Here is a 19,327-nt window from a genome sequence, read left to right as displayed (position 1 = left end):
TCAATGGGGATAAACAGAACTACCTGGAAGGGTTGGAGTGAGGATTAATGAAAATATCATCCATGAAATCACCTAAGGCCGTGCCCGATCCTCAAAAAATGCCTATTTTGGAATGCCTCCTGAATCCGTCCCTCCCTTTTTCTCTGTCCCTTTTGCTGCGACCACTGCCTCCTTCCACGCCTCTCAGAAACCTCCACTGTTTATCATGCCAGGTGCCTCAGCCTGGCAGTGGTTAGGAGCAACAGCCTTGAAGCTCTGTGAACGAGCCCCTATTAACGGTGAAATCTGGAGCGGGTCTCTTAAGCGCCCTAAGCTTCAAGTCTGTACAAGGGGGATAACACCGGCTATAGAACCAAGTTATTCTGAGGATTAAGTGAGATGATGAATGGAAAGGGCTTACTTAGCACAGTGCCAGGCACAAAAAACAGCAGTGTTCTTGTTCTGGAGAGGCCTGCCCTCCTCTCAACCTCCTCTTCCTCAATATTCCTTTCAGCAACACTGGACGACCCACTTCTCCCGGAAGCAGGCCTTGAATGTGTATACCGGAGGGGCACGGTTTATAAACACTGGTCTCTGCCTCGGACCTTTACCAGCCTTTTCAGTTATGGTTGTTTATTTATGGGCCTCTGCCTCAATACTGCACACAAGCTTCTTGAGGAAAGGTGTTTTTTTCTGAGGCGTAGGTTGGAAAAGTACGCTTCCTCCTTGTCCGGCCTCAATTTCCTTATTTGGATCGAGTCCATTGGACTGGAATGGCTACAAGGGCCCTTCCAGCTCTGAGATTTTAATTTTTTTTTTTCTTCAACGTTTTTATTTATTTTTGGGACAGAGAGAGACAGAGCATGAACTGGGGAGGGGCAGAGAGAGAGGGAGACACAGGTACGGAAACAGGCTCCAGGCTCCGAGCCATCAGCCCAGAGCCTGACGCGGGGCTCCAACTCACGGACCTCGAGATCGTGACCTGGCTGAAGTCGGACGCTTAACCGACTGCGCCACCCAGGCGCCCCCAGCTCTGAGATTTTAAACGGACAGAACTTAACTTAGTAGGGACATTGTAGATCATATAGTGCTCCCCTCTCCTTTTCCAGAAGGGGCAACTGAGGGCCCACTAGGGCCTTCACTGAACGCTATTCTCTCTCTCTCTCTCTCTCTCTCTCTCTCTTTCTCTGGCCTCCGGAACAAGGCTCCTGTAGGGCATGCAGCCCCGTTTTCCGTGCTAGGCTGGGGGAGACTCTGGCGGCTCCAGGGCTCCGGGTTCGGGACGCCGGAAACACGTGTGTGCTCACCTACGTGTACACACGTGAGCACACCTACAGCAGCAGGGGGCGCTCGGGCCGGCAGGGGGCAGCACAGCCCCGGTTTGCAATTACCCGGCGCAGCCCCGAGGGAGGAGGGCGTGCTGCAGTCCCGGCGGCGGTGGCGGCGGCTGGAGGTGCAACCTCCCAGGTGGGAGGCGGGGGCTGCGGGCGCAGGAAAAGGCGCCTCGGGAGCCGGCGCTCGGCGGGGCCTCCTCGGGCCCCGGGCGCGGCGCGGCGAGTGGGAGCGAGCGCGCCGGGAGCACGCAGGCGCCCTGCTCGGCTGGCCCTCGGCCGGCGCGCGGCGCGGGAGCAGCCCGCAGCCCGCGCCCCGCGCCCCCCGCAGCTCCCGGGCCGCCCGCGGCCGGCCGTCGGGAGCGGCCCCTCAGCGGCAAGCTCGGGCCGCCGGCCCGGGAGAGCGCGCGGCGGCAGCGGCGGCGGGACGGCCCCGGGGCCGCCCCGAGCGCGCCCTCCCGCCCGCGGCCACTCGCGGCCGGCGCTGGCAGGGCCGGCGCGCCCCGCAGGCAGCCGGAGCGCGGCCTCGGCCTCGGCGGGAGCGAGCCCCGGGCTGCAGGCGTTGGGAGGCGGCGCGGGCGGCCGCGGGCACTGACGGCGTCGCGGGGCGCTCCCGGGCGGCGGCGCAGCGGCGGCGGCGCAGGGGGCGGAGGCAGGGGGCGCCCCCAGCCAGGATGCTGCGGTTCCTGCGCCGGACCTTTGGCCGCCGCTCCATGCAGCGCTACGCGCGGGGCGCGGCGGGGCGCGGGGCCGCCGGGCTGGGGGACGAGCGCGACGGGGGACCCCGGGGGGGCCCGGCCGCCGCCGCCGCCGCCTCCTCGACGCTGCCCGCGGCTCCGGGGGGCAGCGTGTTCCCGGCCGGCGGCGGGCCCCTGCTCACCGGCGGTGCGGCAGTGCACATCTCCGCCGCCGGCGCTGCCAAGGCCACCCTGTACTGCCGTGTCTTCCTGCTCGACGGGACTGAAGTGAGCGTGGACCTGCCGGTGAGTGACGGGGCCGACCCGGGGTACTGACACCCCTTGGGGCAGCTCCCCTCCCCCGCTGCTCCCCTCTGGGAGATCCAAGGATCCCTTCCCCCTTCTCCTGCGATCACTTCCTACCCCTGCTTCCCTCTCGGGCCACCCCGTCCCGGTCTCTTCTGGAACCCCCTCCGTGGCTTGTGCCCCCTCGTTGGGACACTGCGCTGCTGGATTGCGCCTTCTCCGGTTCCCACCTAGTCCTTTGGGCCTCACTCCCTCCCCAGCTCACCCAGTCCCCTCTTCCCGAGTCCCCGCCCCCTGGCGCGGGTGACCGGCGTTCCCCTTCCGCCCCCTGGGTTCCAGCGGGGGCCTTCTTGGTGCTGGGTTATTGCTTAGAAAAATCTCAAAGCAATGCGGGGCTGCCTCGAGGTGGCCTGCTTGCCCCCACAAAGTCGCCATCAGGCCTTGTGGAGACGGCAGGAAGGAGAAGCCTCGTCCCCAGCTGCCCAGCAGGTGCCCCAAGTTTGGGAGGCAGTGTAGGGACCATTTCTCTCCCTTTCTCGATGCCCGCCCCCGCCCCATCCCAAAGAGTCCCTACAGCCCTTAGTGTCTCGGGGAGGGGGCGGGGGAGGCAGGTGGGCGACTTGGGAGCTAACTCTAAAATCGACTCTCTTGGACCTGGCCAACTTTGCACCTGCAGAGCCCTTTGCTGGGGCGCCGGGAATTGGCCTTGGGGCCCCCACGGGGCCTGGCGCGCCGGACTTTGCGCCCCGGGCAACGTGCGTGGGGCGGCCAAGGCACCCCCGGGCGGCGGCGCCGGGTCCCGGGCCACCCGCCCACAGGTGGTTGCACCCCGCCCCCCTGCAGCAGATAGCTAGGTTGGCGCTGCTGTCCCCGCCAGGGCGTCCTGCTTTCTAGCCCGAAGGGGCCAGATGTGATCAAATCAAATCCGCACATTAATGGGGCGCCTACTGGGCACCTGGCGCTGCGGCAGACGGTGCCTTTGGGAATCTTTGGGTGTGACTGAGGACACAGCGCTGATTGAGCTTTTAGATGAATGTTACAGGTTATTCCGAGGGTTTCATGCGGAAAAAATAACATACCCAGACTTGCAAAGGAAACACTTGGGCCTTACCTTGTGGGGGAAATTCTTTAGATTTCGGGAGAGAACTAGGGACCTGTAAGGGTTTTAGATGGGAAAATCAGAACCTGCTTGGCCTTGGAGTTTAATGCTGCCTTAGGTTTAATTTTGAGAGGGTTTCAATTTATGGCAATTTTATTTTTGTGGTTCCTAGTGCTCTCCATAGAATATCATTTTGTTATGATAATACCCTTTTGGGGCCTTTTTATTCATGGAAAAGGAGCCAGCGTTCCTGTGCTTAGAGCTGTTGTCTTTAAAATAGCATGAAAATGTTACTCCTCCCCAGGATTGAGGCTTTCCAGCTTGTATTGAGCTGGGAGAGGAGGCCTGAAGAGCTTGGAGGAGTGGAGAGGTGGGCAGCTTCTGTGTGGAGAGGATGTGGCGTATTTTGCATCTCGGATCAGGGAGAGGAAAGCTCTCCATGGGAACTTTGACCGTGCTCCTTGAGGATTTTCTTGTCGGTTCCCCAGGGATGGTTCATTTTATAAAATGTATTGCTTCTGTCAGGTTTGTGCGACAGGCGTTAAGTGGTGTTTCTCAGATGAAAAATGCAAACTGAGTCAGGTGCATGTGTGGTGGATAGACCCAGACAGGTACACCAATGATCTGGTTGGGATTGGACCAGCAAGCCCAGCTCCGCGTGGGGGAGGGGGATGCTTACATTGAAAGGTTTCTCCACTTTACAAAAGGTTGCTGGACGAAAGATTTCCCCAGGTTTTCTTATGATGGCAGATTTCTCCATGCTTTAGGATGTGATGTCCTGAACCCGAAATTTTATTTATATGGACACACCCCATCCAAAGACAAAATGCGGGCTTTTGTCATGTGAGCCCTCCCGGAGGAATGATGAAGAAAAATTACCAGTGAGCACGGCTCATCGATTTAAAGATTTATTAGATATCAGAACTGCATCACACAGTCTCCTGTGCTCGTCTTCTCAGATCAGAGTGTGAGTTCCTGTAATTAATTCTCTGAGTACGAGGTTAGCACCCAGTGGCCAGAACCCAGTGAGTTTGTAGATGAATTTGTAGCACGCATGCTCCTTCCTAAGACCCATTTCACTGGGCTCACTTTTTATGCTATCCTGTTTGGCATTTAGCCCTGCTTATCATTATTTTCCTTTTCTGCTTTCCTGGATTTTTACTGCTTCCTGGGCTTTGGTGTTGCATTGCTGCCTGTCACACAGGTAGGATTTACCTTTGGCCGCCATACCCCTAAGCTGGATTTTCTATCGCCTGTCACTTCCCCAGGCACTCAGTGCGCTTGCCGGGCTAACTATGGCCCTTTGTAATTAAAACCCTCTGGTGGTGTTAGCTTCAAGAATTCCTTTGCTCAGCATACTAACAGTGGTTATGTGTTGTCATAGCCATTTTATTGGCCCTAATCTGGACACTTTAGGTTCTGAAATTGACTTGAACACAACAGCACTTTCAGTGTGACCATGCCACGGCACCTTTTCTTGAGCATGTTCAGTGTGCCAAGCATTGTGCTGTGGACACAGGTGAAGGAGAGGTGGTCTGGAGGCTCTTGGGAAACACAGGTAAAAACATGCCTTTTTATTCTAAGTGATGCTAAGTGATGTGACAGACTCACCCTGACAGCGTCCTGGGGGATGGGCAGGTTAAGAGGGCTTCCTGGAGATTTTGACTCTTGGGGTCATAGGATCTCAAATCCAGTGTCCCCTGTGCATTTTTTAGAATACCTATTGTGTCAGGTCTACTCCTTGGCTAACTCGTGGCCAGTGGTTATATTTAGTAAAGGAAGAAGCAACTGTAATTGTCTTCAGCCATCCTCAGACGGGGTCTGTAGTCTCCTTGTCTGGTGGTAGGCTGCATCTCCTAGCATGCCGGCCCGTTTTTAACCTTTGCTGTGGTTTCTCAGTCTTTGGTAAAATGTGAACAAAAGGATCTTAAAAAAAAAAAAAAAAATCCATCTGTAACTTGCTGGGATGCCTGGGTGGCTCAGTCGGTTAAAGCCTTTGACTCTTGATCTCAGCTCAGGTCACAATCTCAACAGTTTGTGAGATCAAGCCCCACATCGGGCTCCTGCACCGACAGCACAGAGCCTGCTTGGGATTCTCTCTCTCTCTCTCTCTCTCTCTCTCTCTCTGTCCCTTCTTTTCCCATGCTTGTGCGTATTCTCTCTCTCAAAATAAATAAATAAACTTAAAATAAAATGGGCTTGACAAACCCAGCTTCCAGGGGAGTCCCTGGCTCACCCTACAAGCCAGAGTGGTGCCGTGAGCCACCCCTCTTCAGAAAACCTGTCCTTGGAAGGTGCTGCCTCCCTTTCCTTAGACCAGCCCTGCCCTGCCCAGCCCTCAGGTGTGGTCTGGTCTGAGCAGGGCAGGACTCCCTCAGTCCTACCCTAGACACTTGCCTTCTATTAATGCAGCCGAAGATCCCATTAGTGTGCTTGGCAGCGGCACCCGCTGTTGACTCATATTAGCTCTCTGTTGACTAAATCCCTGGCATCGCTTTTGCTCGTGAGGCTGTTGCTCAGCCCTGTCTCCCCCTCCCCTGCGTGCACAGTCTCCCGGCAGCTCTGTGTGGAAAGCTGTCAGGAGGTGTGTGTGACTGACTGGTTAGCGCTCCTGCCATGCCTCGGAGGGCATGGCTTCTTGGCCAGTGGTGGTGCCATTGGCACGTTTGCTTTCACCGAATCTGGGACTCAGCGTTGGCTCATTGTGGTTCAGTGCTAGTGGGGAGAACTTCAGACTTGGAAGATCCGTGCTGGAGCCTTTCAGGCTGGCTGTGTAGCCCTGGGCAGCTCGAATTCTGGGAGCATCGACTTCTTGGTCTTTCAAATGGGGACGTTGGGAGCATAACGCGACAAGGATGATATAAAGGCTTCAGTACACAGCAGGGTACTGAAGGGTTGCTCAGAGGTTGTAATCTTACACACTTCTCATACCGCCTCTTTGACCTGTGGAACCAGTTGGGAAGCAGGTCTAGTAACAGATGCTAAAAACAAACCAAAAAGAGCTGTGGTAGGAAGGCTAAACATCTTTTTTTTTTTTTTTTTAATGTTTATTTTTGAGCGAGAGAGAGAGAGGTGAGGGAAGACAGAGAATCCCAAGCAGGCTCTATGCTGTCAACGTGGGAGCCTGATGTGGGGCTTGATGTGATGAACTGTCAGACTGTGACATGAGCTGAAACCAAGAGTCGGACACTTAACCCACTGAGCCACGCAGGCACCCCTAAACATCTTTTTTACTGGAAATCAGAAGTTATATGTAGTATGAGAGATGCTTTTTGAAACTTTCAGTTTTTATTTTTTTTTTAATTTTTTTTTAACGTTTTATTTATTTTTGAGACAGAGAGAGACAGAGCATGAACGGGGGAGGGGCAGAGAGAGAGGGAGACACAGAATCGGAAGCAGGCTCCATGCTTCGAGCCATCAGCCCAGAGCCCGACGCGGGGCTCGAACTCACAGACCGCGAGATCGTGACCTGAGCCGAAGTCGGACGCTCAACCGACTGAGCCACCCAGGCGCCCCTCGGTTTTTATTTTTTAATTTTTTAAAAATGTTTATTTTTGAGAGAGAGAGGGAGAGAGAACGTGAGCAGGGGAGGGGCCGAGAGAGAGAGGAAACGGAGGATCAGAAGTGGGCTCTGTGCTGACATCAGAGAGTCTGATACGGAGCTCAGACTCACAACCTATGAGCTCGTGACCTGAACTGAAGTTGGACGCTTAAGCCGCTGAGCCATCCAGGCGCCCCTGAAAGTTTCACTTTAGCTGAGAAGAGAATGCCTCCCCTGACACCCAATTGCAAGTTCTTAGAATTCTGGAAGTGGAATCTCTGATCCAGCTGAATGTATGTGATGGAACACAAAGAGCATATACCTTATTTTGGAGTTGAAAGGAACCCTAGACAGCACATATTCTGCCCTTTGTGTATATGGGAAACTGAGGCCTGTGGATAGAGTGACTTCTCGTTAGTCATTCAGGGAAGAGTTGGAACGGGTGAGTTTGAGGTGAGTGTAGGATCAGTGGTAAGAAGGAAGATTGACCCCTAGTCCTGACACAGGACCACGGAAGGGGGATGAGATATGTTTCTGGCAGTTGGAAGTAGGACGTATTTTCCTGAACAATGAGAAACTCCAGCAAAATGGTTCTCTGACTTCTGTGTACTCCAGAGTGCATCTGAGATTTTCTTTTCCTCCGGTTAAAATTCCCAGGGTCCACCCCCAGACTTTTTTTTTTTTAATGTTTATTTTGTTTTTGAGAGAGAGAGAGAGAGAGAGAGAGAGAGTGCACGCTCCCTGCGTGCACAGTGAGGGGAGGGAGTGGTGCAAAGAGCGAGGGAGACACAATTCCAAGCAGGTTCTGTGCTCCAACTCACGAACCATGAGATCGTGACCTGAGCCAAAGTCAAGAGTTGGATGCTTCACTGACTGAGCCGCCCAGGCGCCCGCAAGCCCAGAATTTCGGATTGAGAGGTTCAGGAAATTGGACTTCTAACAAGTATCCTGGGTGATTCTGATGAACATGGTCCCTTTGTATCCTTTGAAGAACTCTGGGTGTAGGACTGAGAGCTGAGGGTGGCCATGCTGTGCATTAAAAACTGCTGTAGGCAGGGAGAGGGCAATGACCATCTCTGAGCTGGGGGTTGACAGTATCGCTCCTGAGCTTTAGGGAGCCCACTCTTGCCACACGGAGTGGAGGCTGGGGCAGGTGAGGGGTGACGAGGGCCTGGCCTAGAGAAGTGGGCAGAGTGCCACAGCTGTTGGCTGGGGGAGTCCGTTGAGGGTGTGGGGACGGGGAGGCGGAGGCTTAGCGGGGTCTAGCTTGGATGCAGGGAGGTCTTCACCTCAGTTGTGGGAAAAAATGGGGGAGGCCATATGGGATACCCCAAGAGATAGGGGCAGGCAGCTCCTCATTTTCACCCTCTCTTGAGGTTCTGGCTTCCCTGGACACCTTGCCTCATCCTGGGCCTCTGGGGGGCCTGCCTTTTCCTGCCCTGGAGGGAAAGTATTGGCTCAGGGTGGCCTTTCAATGCTGACCGCACCTCCACCCCATCCCAGCCCGGGATTGAGACCGTGAGGAACCTTGGACCCCTACCTGGGTCATGAATTTGTGTATTTTTAAAAATACCTTTGTTTTGGGGCGCCTGGGTGGCTCAGTCGGTTAAGCGGCCGACTTCGGCTCAGGTCATGATCTCACAGTCTGTGAGTTCTAGCCCCGCGTTGGGCTCTGTGCTGACAGCTCAGAGCCTGGAGCCTGCTTCAGATTCTGTCTCCCTCTCTCTGACCCTCCCCTGTTCATGCTGTGTCTCTCCCTGTCTCAAAAATAAATAAACGTTAAAAAAAAATTAAAAAATAAAATAAAAATACCTTTCTTTTAAAGGAGGGATAGTTGGTGGCGGTGGTGGGGGGGGGGGGGGGCTGGTGCAGGGAGGAAGAGAGGTGAATGGTAAACATCCTTTCCTTCCCAAATGGGATACAGGCATGACCTCAATCAAACTGTGGTTTTGCACTTGCTGGATCGTCAGTGTTAATTGGGGGAAGGAGGTGTCTGTTAGCCTTTCCCATGCCAGTAACATGACCCTACACTGGTCCAGGACCGAACAAATAATAACTTGCTAAGCACTTTCACGTGCATAATCTCATTGAATTCCATCCCTAGTGCACTGCTGTGGATGAAGGCACAGGTCTGTTTAATTTTGAAATAGCAAAAGGTCAGTGTATGTGTGTGTGTGTGGGGGGGTACTTTCTCTTAAATTTTTGCATAGGGACAGGAAAAAAAGCCACTCAGTAACCACAGAAATCCTCCACCCACAATTTGTCCTCAAAACACATGTTCATCCTTCTCTACTGCCTGAGTCCCTGTGCCCAGCCTTCTCCGCTCTGCCTGGAGGTTTCCCTCTGCAGGAACCTGGGCCTGTGGGCACTCCGGTTTCCTTCTCTGGCCCATGGCAACTGCCTGTGGGCAGGGTCAGCTGCCGATTCATCTTGCTGGGTTTTTTTTTTTTCAGGTGGGTGTGTGCCTTTGTCCTCCACTTTCATTTCACATCAGAACATGCTTAAAGCAGAAAGATTAGAAAATATAGAGAAGCCAGTGAAGGGAAAACATCTCAGATTTCATCAGAGATAACCACTGTTAAAATTGGGGTGTATGGGGTGCCTGGGTGGCTCAGTTGGTTAAGCATCCGAATCTTGATTTCGGCTCAGGTCATGATCCCAGCTGGGGAGGTGGAATCGAGCCCCATATCTGGTTCTGTGCTGAGTGCAGAGCCTGCTTGGGATCCTCTGTCTCCCCCTGCCCCTCTCTCCAGCTTGTGCATACGCTCTCTCTAAAAAAAAAAAAAAATTGTGTGTATTCATCTGTAGTTTTTTCTTTTTGTATTTAGATATAAAGATGTACTCAAAATGATAAACATGTATGGGTTGATGAATGTCTCTCCATCCCTTCAGCATAGTTAAATAGGGATCACAGACCCTGAGTTTGTGTCTCTTTGGGGTGGAGGCCCTCACCCTCCCCCCCCTTGCATTCCCTGGGATCTGAGTGAAAGTGGGAGCCTCCACCACTGCTCCTGCCTGAGCGAGAAGCTAGTTCTCCATCCTCGGAGCCTCTCCTCACCATCATCTCTGCTTTCTGGAAGGTTAAAGGGCCTGCTGATGTGGCCATAGAATTCTGTCGAACCTGGGGGCTTGGGTTCTGAACACCTGCTTTGGGGTAATCATGGTTCTCTCCCCTGCCAGGGCTGTGCATGCTCTGCTACCAGCCAGAGCCGGTCTGGCAGAGATGGGTGTGAGCCTTGCAGCATCCCAGATGCGCCCTCTCTGCCCTGATCCCCCCCTCTGCCCCCCCAGGGCCCCTTCTGCAGCCTCTTTGGCTTCTCTCTAGACCTGGATTTATCTCACTAGTCCCACTTGATTTGAATGTCTTGTTTATTTTTAATTTTTTCCAAAACATGTTTTTGTTTACCTGTAGTGTATTTTCTTTAGTCAGCAAGGACTTACTGAGCACTTACACTGCATTAAGCATTGGGGAGGGATCCAGGAGGGATGAGGTAGTTCGAATCTTGAAGGGGAAACAGTGTCAGTATGTGACTTGTAGCTCCACATGAGGCAGCGCAGGGGTGAGCAGCTGAACTGTGGGGTGGAGTTGGAGATGGTTTGACGCCCAAAGTGGCATCACGTTGTCCCAAATGATGCACAGGAATTCAGCTGTAGATTTGGTCAGAAGGTGTTGGGGCAGAGGACCCAGCAGGTGCAAATTGCATGGAGGTTGGGAGCCAGAAAACCCCACTTCCTGGGCTCTGCACTCAAGTAGGAGAGGATTATGAGCTCTGGCTGTGTCCCTGAATCTTCAAAGAACAAGTGAGGAACCTTTAAAGTGTAGATGTGTATCTTGAGCTAATAAGAGCTGAGGCTTAACTGAGCATTTTCTGTATGCCTGGTGCTGTGCTAAGTGCTTAAGGGATTGGCTTGTTGAATTTTTGTAAAAACTTTGATGGTGTTATTGCTGTTATCCCTGATGTGTAGAGGGGAGAAATCGGGGCTCGGAAGACAGGTTAAAAAACTTGCCCATGTCACGTAGCTAGTAAAGGTAGACTCCAGCTTTAAGCTCAGACTGGCCATAGGACATTTGTGGTCTGGAATGGCCCTCTCATGGCAGGACCGAGCATTGGTGGGGTGGATGGTGGGTGGATTCTGAGCCTGTCCCGGGGTCCTGAGGTGGATGGGGACCTCTGAGCCTCAGAAGGGTGTCCTTTCTTTGCAGGCCAGTTGGGATTTCCAGAGATCAGATTTGTATCTTTAGTCATACTCATCGAACACAATTTCACTCAGAGTGCATTCTGGTTTGATGGCCATAAGTTTTCAACACTGAGGTCAGAAGTAGGCTTACATTATTAAGAAGTGCTTAATTGAACAACATTAAACTTAGCACACAGAACAGCATTTTGCATTTTCCCATTCCCAGCCTGCTGCATAGCAACTGCTTCCCTTCAGTCTTTGAGCTTTCCTATACATGTGCATAAACATGGTATCAGTTTTATTTTCTCCCATCCAAGCCTTCCTGACAAACCCCTCACTAATTGGGTGCCCTCTTTTGTGATTACTTGAGATTAAATATGCCCCTCAATCTCTGTATGTGTGTGTGCATGTGCGTGAAGTGAGTAACACCTGTCTCTACCTGTCTTGGGACTGGCGGCTGATAGGCAGAGCACCTGGTATCTTCTCTGTTAGGCAACCCTGCCCCCTAGGCTTGCAGAATCGGTGTCACTTCCCTTAATAGCCACCATGTGGGAAGGTATCATTATCCCATTTACACATGATCTCAGGGCGCATGTGGCCTTGGGCCACTCAGGTAATAAGTGTGGTAGAACCAGAATTGAATCTGGGTTTCCTGACTCCTTTTCCAGTGCTCTTCCCCCAGCCCATGCTGTGCACACTCAGCCTCCCTGTTTGAAATGTGTGCTCCTTGGAATTCCTTTTCGATTTGACCCTTCAGAATTTCATGCCATAACTGCCCCCCTCCCCCGCCCCTCCGCCCCTTGGTCATTCCTGTACTTCTTTGCCTTTCAGCCTCTTTGGCACTTGGGTTCTATCATTCTCAGGCTCTTTTCCCTAAAGTCCTAGCTGGCTGAGTGCCCAGCACTTCCTTGTTGGAGTTCAGAACTAGAAGATGGTATCCCAAGGGTCCTGTGCTACTTCTGGGATCATCCGGAGCTTCCTGGTTTCCCAGCACTGAGCGTGGTCCCAAAAGTAGGATTGTCCATGTGGCCAGCCCAGCTGGGAGGATGTGGACCACCTGGTTCAGCAGGTGGCTGCGGAGCTGGCATCCCTCAGGCCCCGTCCTGTCTCCCCCATGCCTGTTTCTTTTCTTGTGAATGTTGTCGTCCTTACTGTATCTGACCTCTGTTCGGGCAGGCTGAAGGTCACAATGCTTCTACCTGCTTGCTTGCTAGGCTGCAACCACTTTGAACTATAGATTTGTGTGTGTGTGTGTGTGTGTGTGTGTGTGTGTGTGTGGCAGAATGTAAGTAACCGCTTTTAGGTACACAGTTCAGTTGTGTGAAGCACATTCACATTGTTGTGCAACCGTCACCACCATCTGTCTCCGGATTGTTGTCGTCTTTCCAAACTGCAACTCTGTACCCATTAAACAAGAATTCTCCAGGCCCCTCCCCCCAGCCCCTGGCAACCACCCTTCTACTTTCTGTCTCTGTGGATTTGACTACTCCAGATAGCTTATGTAAGTGGAATGGTATATTTATCCGTTTGCGTCTGACTCCTTTCACGTAGCGTGATGGCTTTGAGGTCTGTCCATGTAGCACGTGTCAGAATGTTACTCCTTTTTAAGACTGAGTAGTATTCTAGGGCGTGTATAAGCACATTTTGTTTATCCATTCATCCAGGTGATGGAGTTTTGTGCAGGTCCGGGCCTTCCTAACTCCGTCCTGCCTGTTCATTAGTGGCTCTGCCATCAGAGACTTGGATGTCCCCAGCCTTCCCCTCGTGGTTTTATTGACTCTTCTGCACAATGCTGGTATCCTCTCCGGTTATCTGGTAGTTTCCCCCTTACGTTTTTGTCCGAATTTTTTGGTGTTGTCAGGTCCTCCGTCTTTAAATTTTTTAGTGATGAAAATATAAATACAAAAGAGTGTACGTGAATAGTTTAAAGAAAAATAATAGAGTGAACATCCATGTACCCACCATCCCCAGCTTAAAAACAAAGACATCACTAATGCTGTGAAAGCCCCCCACCTCCTCCCAGCCACACTCCCTGCCCTACCGCTCTCCTGAAATTTGTCTCTCATCCTTTCCTTTTCTATATTCTAGGTTTACTGCATGTGTATGTTTCTCTAAATGATCTATTGTTAGTTTTGTATGTCTGTGAACTTTATATAAGTGGATTTTTTCAGTATATTTTGTTCATGAGATTCGTCCATATCGATGAGCTAACTGTAGTTGTTACTGCTTGGTAGTATTCCATTGCACGAATCTACTGAAATTTATCCTTTGCTGGTGGACATTTGGAATGTTTCCAGTTTGGGGCTGTTAGGAAAAAATGCTGCTTTGAACCGCCTGGAATTGGTCTCCTGGTGCATATATGCAAGCAAGCGTCTCTCCTGGGCACGCGGTGGCCAAGAGGGCCGTGGGCAGGGCCTTTCAAGATCCTGCAAAATAGTTTTCCCAGAGTCCCAGCCGTGTACAAAAGCATCTGTGAATCCACTCTTCCACACTTGGCACCATGCAGCTTTTTTTGTTTTATTTTACCATAACCATATTTCCTCCTGGAATGCTTTGTTCTGTGATTTTTGCCTGGTTTTCAGTTGTCCTATTTTTCTTATTGTGTTCAGGGTTTTCCCAGCTCGTCTTTCTGAGATTGTCTCCCAGGCCCCTTGTTCTTCTCAGGTAACGTCCGTGGAACAAGCGAGAACACCTGTGTCCGAGTCACCATGCAGGCCTTTCCTCACTACGTGGGGATTCGTGTTTTGACTTCAGTTTCGCTGTGCATGAACTGAAGTACTTGATGCTGGTGGCTTTTGGCGAGCAATTGTAGGGTCTAAATGGATTTCACTTCAATTCTGCCTACTTTTTTTTTTTCCTCAATTTTTATTATTGAAATTTCTAAGCACATTCAAAAGTAGAGAGAACCCCATGTACCCACCACATAATGAACGTAATGAACCCCAAGTACCCATTATCGAGTTCTATCTCCCATGTCTGACCACTCTTGTTCCGTCTATATCCTCACTGCCGTCCCTTCCTGATTATTTTAAAGCCAATTCCAAACCTGTAATTTCAAAGTTGTATTTCAGTACACATTTCAAAAAACATAAGGGCTGTTTTTATAAATATATCCACTATACTAGTAAAAAAAAAAAAACAAACCCATAACAGTGTTTTGGTATCAGATATTTAGTCAGTGTTCAAATCTTCCTGTTTGGTTGTCAGAAAGGCCCTTTCATTGCATTTGGTTGATAATTCTATGTAAAGGTCTTTTTAAAAATTTTTTAAAATATTTTTCCCTAGCTTACTGAGGTATAATTGACAAATAAAAATCATATACATTTGAGGTATGAAGCTTGGTGATTTGATATAGGTATAAATTGCAAAAACAGTTATTGTGCACCAACTAATGAACATACCTATCCACTGCACCAGTTACAGTTTTTGTGTGTATCCTAGTAAATTTCTAAGATCCCCTGTTTTTTGTTTTTTGTTTTTTTTCTGAGAGACAGAGAGAGAGAGAGAGAGAGAGAGAGAGAGAGGGGGGAAGCATGAGTTGGGGAGGGGCAGAGAGAGTGGGAGAGAGAGAATCCCAAGAAGGTTCCTCACTGTCAATGCAGAGCCCGATGCCGGGCTCGAACCCACAAACTGTGAGATCATGACCAGAGCCAAAATCTGACAGTTAACCGACGGAGCCACCCAGGCACCCCGAGATCCACTGTCTTAGCAAATTTCAGTTTCAACATTTTAATTAACTGTAGTCCCATTGCTGTATATTAGACCCCCAGAACTTGTTCATCTTATGACTGAAAGTTTGTACCCTTTGACCAACATCTCCATTTTCCCCACCCAACAATTTAAAGCACTTAATCTAGAGTTTTCCCCTCCCCCCACCTTTTTCTAGTTTTTCCCTCCCCCCACCTTTTTTTTTTTTTTTTTAACACTGATTTGTTGATTTGTCCTATAATAGTTTCCCACTTTCTGGATTTTATCGATGGCGTCCTCAACATTTAGTTACCCTGAGATGCACTTGGTATAGAGAACTGGCATTGTTTAAAGCATCTGACTCAGGGCATACAGAGAACAATAAGACAGGTTTTCTGCCCTCAAGAAGGTTGTGTGGAGACAAGTTATTACACCTGGTGTGAAGAGTGCCATAGAGAACTTCAAGCTCAAAGAAAGGTCTAATGGTGGGACTGAGTGGGCAAAATGGGCAGCCAGAGAATTTCAGAGAGAAAGTTGGGCTCTGAAGACAAATGGGAGAACAGCCTTCCTGGTGGCCAGATCATCATATGCAAAGGCACGGAGGCTTGAAGTACTACATCCAAGATTCCTGCTCCTTGCTCAGGCCCTGCCAATGCATCCAAGCATCCTCTGTTTTTCACTGGATATTGCTTCTTTGAAAAGGTCCAAAGTTTTTATCTCTGGAGTTTTCAGTAGATTTGATGAAAGAGTGCCTGTCTTTTCTTTTTCTCCTGTGTCTAATTCCTGTTTCTTCATCAGCTCCTTGACTGAAGTTTTGAATGCCTCCTTGACCTTGGACTCGTTTTTTCTCTAGTGCACTCCTGTTTGGGTTCCTTTACGTTTTCTGGGAGGCCCCCGGTGAGCCCTTTCCATCTGTCCCGGCTGCAGGTGCCAGCAGACATTTTAGGGAACAGAATCAATGAACTCTTCAGAGAGAAGGGAGATGGGGCAGATGGCAGGGCAGTGGGACCCACTGGGTTGTGCCCCGAAAGGAGCCCTGGGAGATCACATGGTCCAGAGCCTCATTCTGGGATGGCAGGTCTTTCCTGTCTGCCTTGGAACCCTCGCTGCTGCTCACCTGTGGCAAATGAGCAGTAATTAGCGTGTAAGAAGAGCGGTTTCCTGCACACAGCCCTCCTGGCTGCTCCCACTGTCTGTAGTCAGCTGACGGTCAGCAAGCTCTTTGCCTCTCAGACTCCTCTACCTCTCCTGAAAGCCGGCTGTGATTCTCCCCCTGGCCCAGAAGAAGCATTGCCTGCCCTGTCGCCTGGCCTAGAAATGGACACGGGCTTCATCCAGGGAAGACTGGGTAAACTGTAAAAGGCTTATGAAGGTTAGTTATTAACCCGCAGTGCACTCTGACAGCCCGTCACACGGCATCTCGCTTACTGGACTCCTTTTATTGCTCCTGTTTGCTGGGGCCAGAGACTCGAGGTCCGAGCCGTGTACTCGGTCGGTTGCAGCCTGTATTGAGTGGCACGAGTGCTGCATGGATGGCCCTGAGAGTGGCCGGTCGGAGTCCAGGGAGGGGCTCAGACTTGCCCGGAACTGGCCCCGGTCCATGCATACGAGCTGGCAGCGGCACAACCCATGGGATTCTCGAGGGTGAACGCTGAAACCAGGAGGTCCGTCCGGATGGTGGGATATTTTAATGGGAGAGCGGGGAGTCCAAGGTCGGAAGTATTTATTCAGGATGTGTCAGTATTCTATAGAGGGTTTATTTTGCTTTGAAGTCCAAAAGTATTTAGCTCTGTTCTAAAAGCCGTGGTGGATAGTTCCTCTGAGACCCCTGAAGAAAAAAAATGCAAAAATTACGTGCCGTCTTCTGAAAGAAACAGAATCATGTGTACTTGAATTACTGGAACGTGCCATTCATCTTATTAACTCACTTCGGGGAAGGAGCTCTTCACATAGATGAGTTGTCCAGAGAGCTACAGTTTGTTTCCTGACAAGGCCTGTTTTATTTCAGCTATTTCACTGGTTAACAACAGCTACAAAAAAATAGACCTCATCCACTACGCTTGAGGCCCGGCGTGGGAACTCTGAAGTGGTTAAAAAGGTGGGACCTGCTCACAAAGAGCTTAGTTGGGGTCGGGTATGGAATTATTCTTGCATTGCATTGCACATCTCCTGTCCCTCTTAAAAAGGAGAGCGAATGACTTGAACCTTGCTGTGGTCACCTAGGGTCAGCACGCGAACAGTTGCGGTTTAAGGACGCCCCGTGGTGTCAGGCTTGTACGTCATCTGGGTCCCGGGGGTCCACTCGGTACCGTGTTCCAGCCTTCCGCACATCGCTGCTGTCTTTACTCCCTGGCCTCGCCCGGGCACACTCCAGGCTGCTACCTCCAGGGACCCGGTGATCACGATGTTTGAAGACTCCCAAGGTGATTCCATTGTGCAGCCAAGTTTGAGAACCAGCGTTCCACAGCGTCACACCCCTTCCATTTGTGTAGTGTTCTAGGTTTGGATCGAGCTTTCACCTTCCGTGGTGAAATATTTAATCCTCATAGCACCTTTTTGAGAGAGTTCTGGGCCTTCCGGTTTTATAGAAAGCTCAGGAGGGAGATTTTTGCCCATCCCACAGCTAGTAGATGTCAGACAGACCTAAAATCCTTTCCAGGCTCTCCGTATTCCACACGGGTCTTCCCCAGGGCTCCCACCCTGCGGCGTCTCTGGCAGCCTCCACCTGCAGCCCCCACACTTTCCGTCTCACCTGCGTACTTTTGCTGTGTTCTTCCCCTTCTTACTGACCGGTTCTTACCTCCAAAGGGTCTAACCATCTTTCAAGGCACATCTCAGATGCTACCACATGCATGAGGCTTGTCCCCAACACCCATCCTGCTCCTACAGAGCATTTCCTCTTCCTGTCAAGACCCTGTGGGGCACTTCTGCCTTGCATGGGAACCGGTACATTTCCTGTCATAGGAGTTGTCTACGTAGTAATTTGAGTAATAGGAAACATTATTGACTTTTTTTTTCTTTTTTGCAAATGATTTTCTTTTGGTAAAACGCACATAAAAAATTTATCATTAGGGGCTTTTGATGGCTCATTTGGTTAAGCATCTGACTTTGGCTCAGGTCATGATCTCATGGCTTGTGGGCTCGACCCCCGCATCAGGTGAGCCCCGCTTCTTTCTCTTTCTTTCTCTCTGCCCTTCATGGGATTCTCTCTCTCTGTCTCTGCCTCTCTGTCTCTTAAAAAAAAGTTATCATTAGTGACATTTGGTGCACTCACAGTGCTACATCAGCATCATCACTACCTAGCTCCAGACCATTGTCACGATCTCAGAAGGAAACGATATACCCATTAAACAGCCATTCTCCATTCTCCCCTCCTCCCAGCCCCTGGCGACCACGAATCTATTTTCTGTCTCTGTGGATTTGCCAACTGTGGATATTTCGTATAAACAGAATCGTACCAAATTCCGTTTTGTGTCTGGTTTCTTTCACTTAGCATAGTGTTTCCAGAGTATATTGACCATTAACTTTAACGTAAGCACTTTACATGGCTTGACTCATTGACTCCTCACAACTGTATTAGTTAGATATCCTCTGTTAGCATCCTCATTATACATTTGAGGAGATTAAGGCACAGAGAAGTCAAGCAACATACTAGAGCCCACACAGCACATAAGTGCTCTTGGCCTCTTCATTGTCCTACTGGTGTCTGCTCTGACTGCTGTTGACCTTGACCTTTAGAGATTAGAAGTATAAACTCAACATGTGAAGTGGAAATTGAAGGGCAACTTGAAGAGTGAATTAATCTACAACATCAGAACAACATATGCTACAGCTCCAGGAGCAGAAATGTTGAGAGGTACCCCTCAGGAAACTGCAGAGCAGAAGAACCAGGATGGATTCTACAGTTCAAGTTCCTGATTTAATCAGAGTGGGTCAGTTTTGTTATAGATTTCTCTCAAATGTCTTAGGATTGATTAGTATATTTTTGAGAGAGAGAGAGCACGAGCAGGGGAGAGGCAGAGAGAGAGACACACAGAATCTGAAGCAGGCTCCAGGCTCTGAGCTGTCAGCACAGAGCCCGATGCAGGGCTCGAACCCACACACTATGAGATCACGACCTGACCTAAAGTCGGACGCTCAACCAGCTGAGCCACCCAGGCGCCCCAAACATGTTCTTAATCTTTACACTGTATTACCTCTTATATGTGAAGAAAGGTGTGGAGAGATATGGTCCTTGTCATGGGAGGGAGAAATTTTATCTTTGCAGCCACGAGAGCAGCTGCGCTTTGGTATAGAAGGATCCACAGTGGCCCCGAGAAGGCACATTAAGTTCCCTGAGAAGGGAACTTAAGGCTCATGATAGGGCCGAGGTTGCCCACAGATTCTGAGCCCTGCTGAGAATGTTGGATCTTCATGTATGTTCTCATTCCCATTTGGCTGAGGGGGTAGCTAAACCCAGAAAGGAATGTTTGTTCTTTTGACTCTTTGGAGCTCTGTGCCGCCTCCTGATGCTTCCCAGATAACCATA

The 19,327-nt window shown here is 50.6% G+C and overlaps 1 protein-coding gene across 8 annotated transcripts in view; it reads left to right on the top strand.

The window, feature by feature from the left end:
• The first annotated feature begins 1,984 nt into the window (after nucleotides 1-1,984).
• Nucleotides 1,985-19,327, top strand: part of EPB41L4B (erythrocyte membrane protein band 4.1 like 4B) — a 128,736-nt gene continuing 111,393 nt past the window's right edge. For all 8 annotated transcript variants that reach the window (XM_030293631.1, XM_030293629.1, XM_030293634.1 and 5 more), the window contains exon 1: nucleotides 1,985-2,293. In XM_030293631.1, the coding sequence (XP_030149491.1) occupies nucleotides 1,985-2,293 (309 nt within the window). The remainder of the gene's footprint in view (nucleotides 2,294-19,327) is intronic.

Source organism: Lynx canadensis, chromosome D4 (genome assembly GCF_007474595.2).
Source record: "Lynx canadensis isolate LIC74 chromosome D4, mLynCan4.pri.v2, whole genome shotgun sequence".
NCBI classification, from domain to species: Eukaryota; Metazoa; Chordata; class Mammalia; order Carnivora; family Felidae; genus Lynx; species Lynx canadensis.
This window is presented reverse-complemented; position numbering and strand designations above follow the sequence as displayed.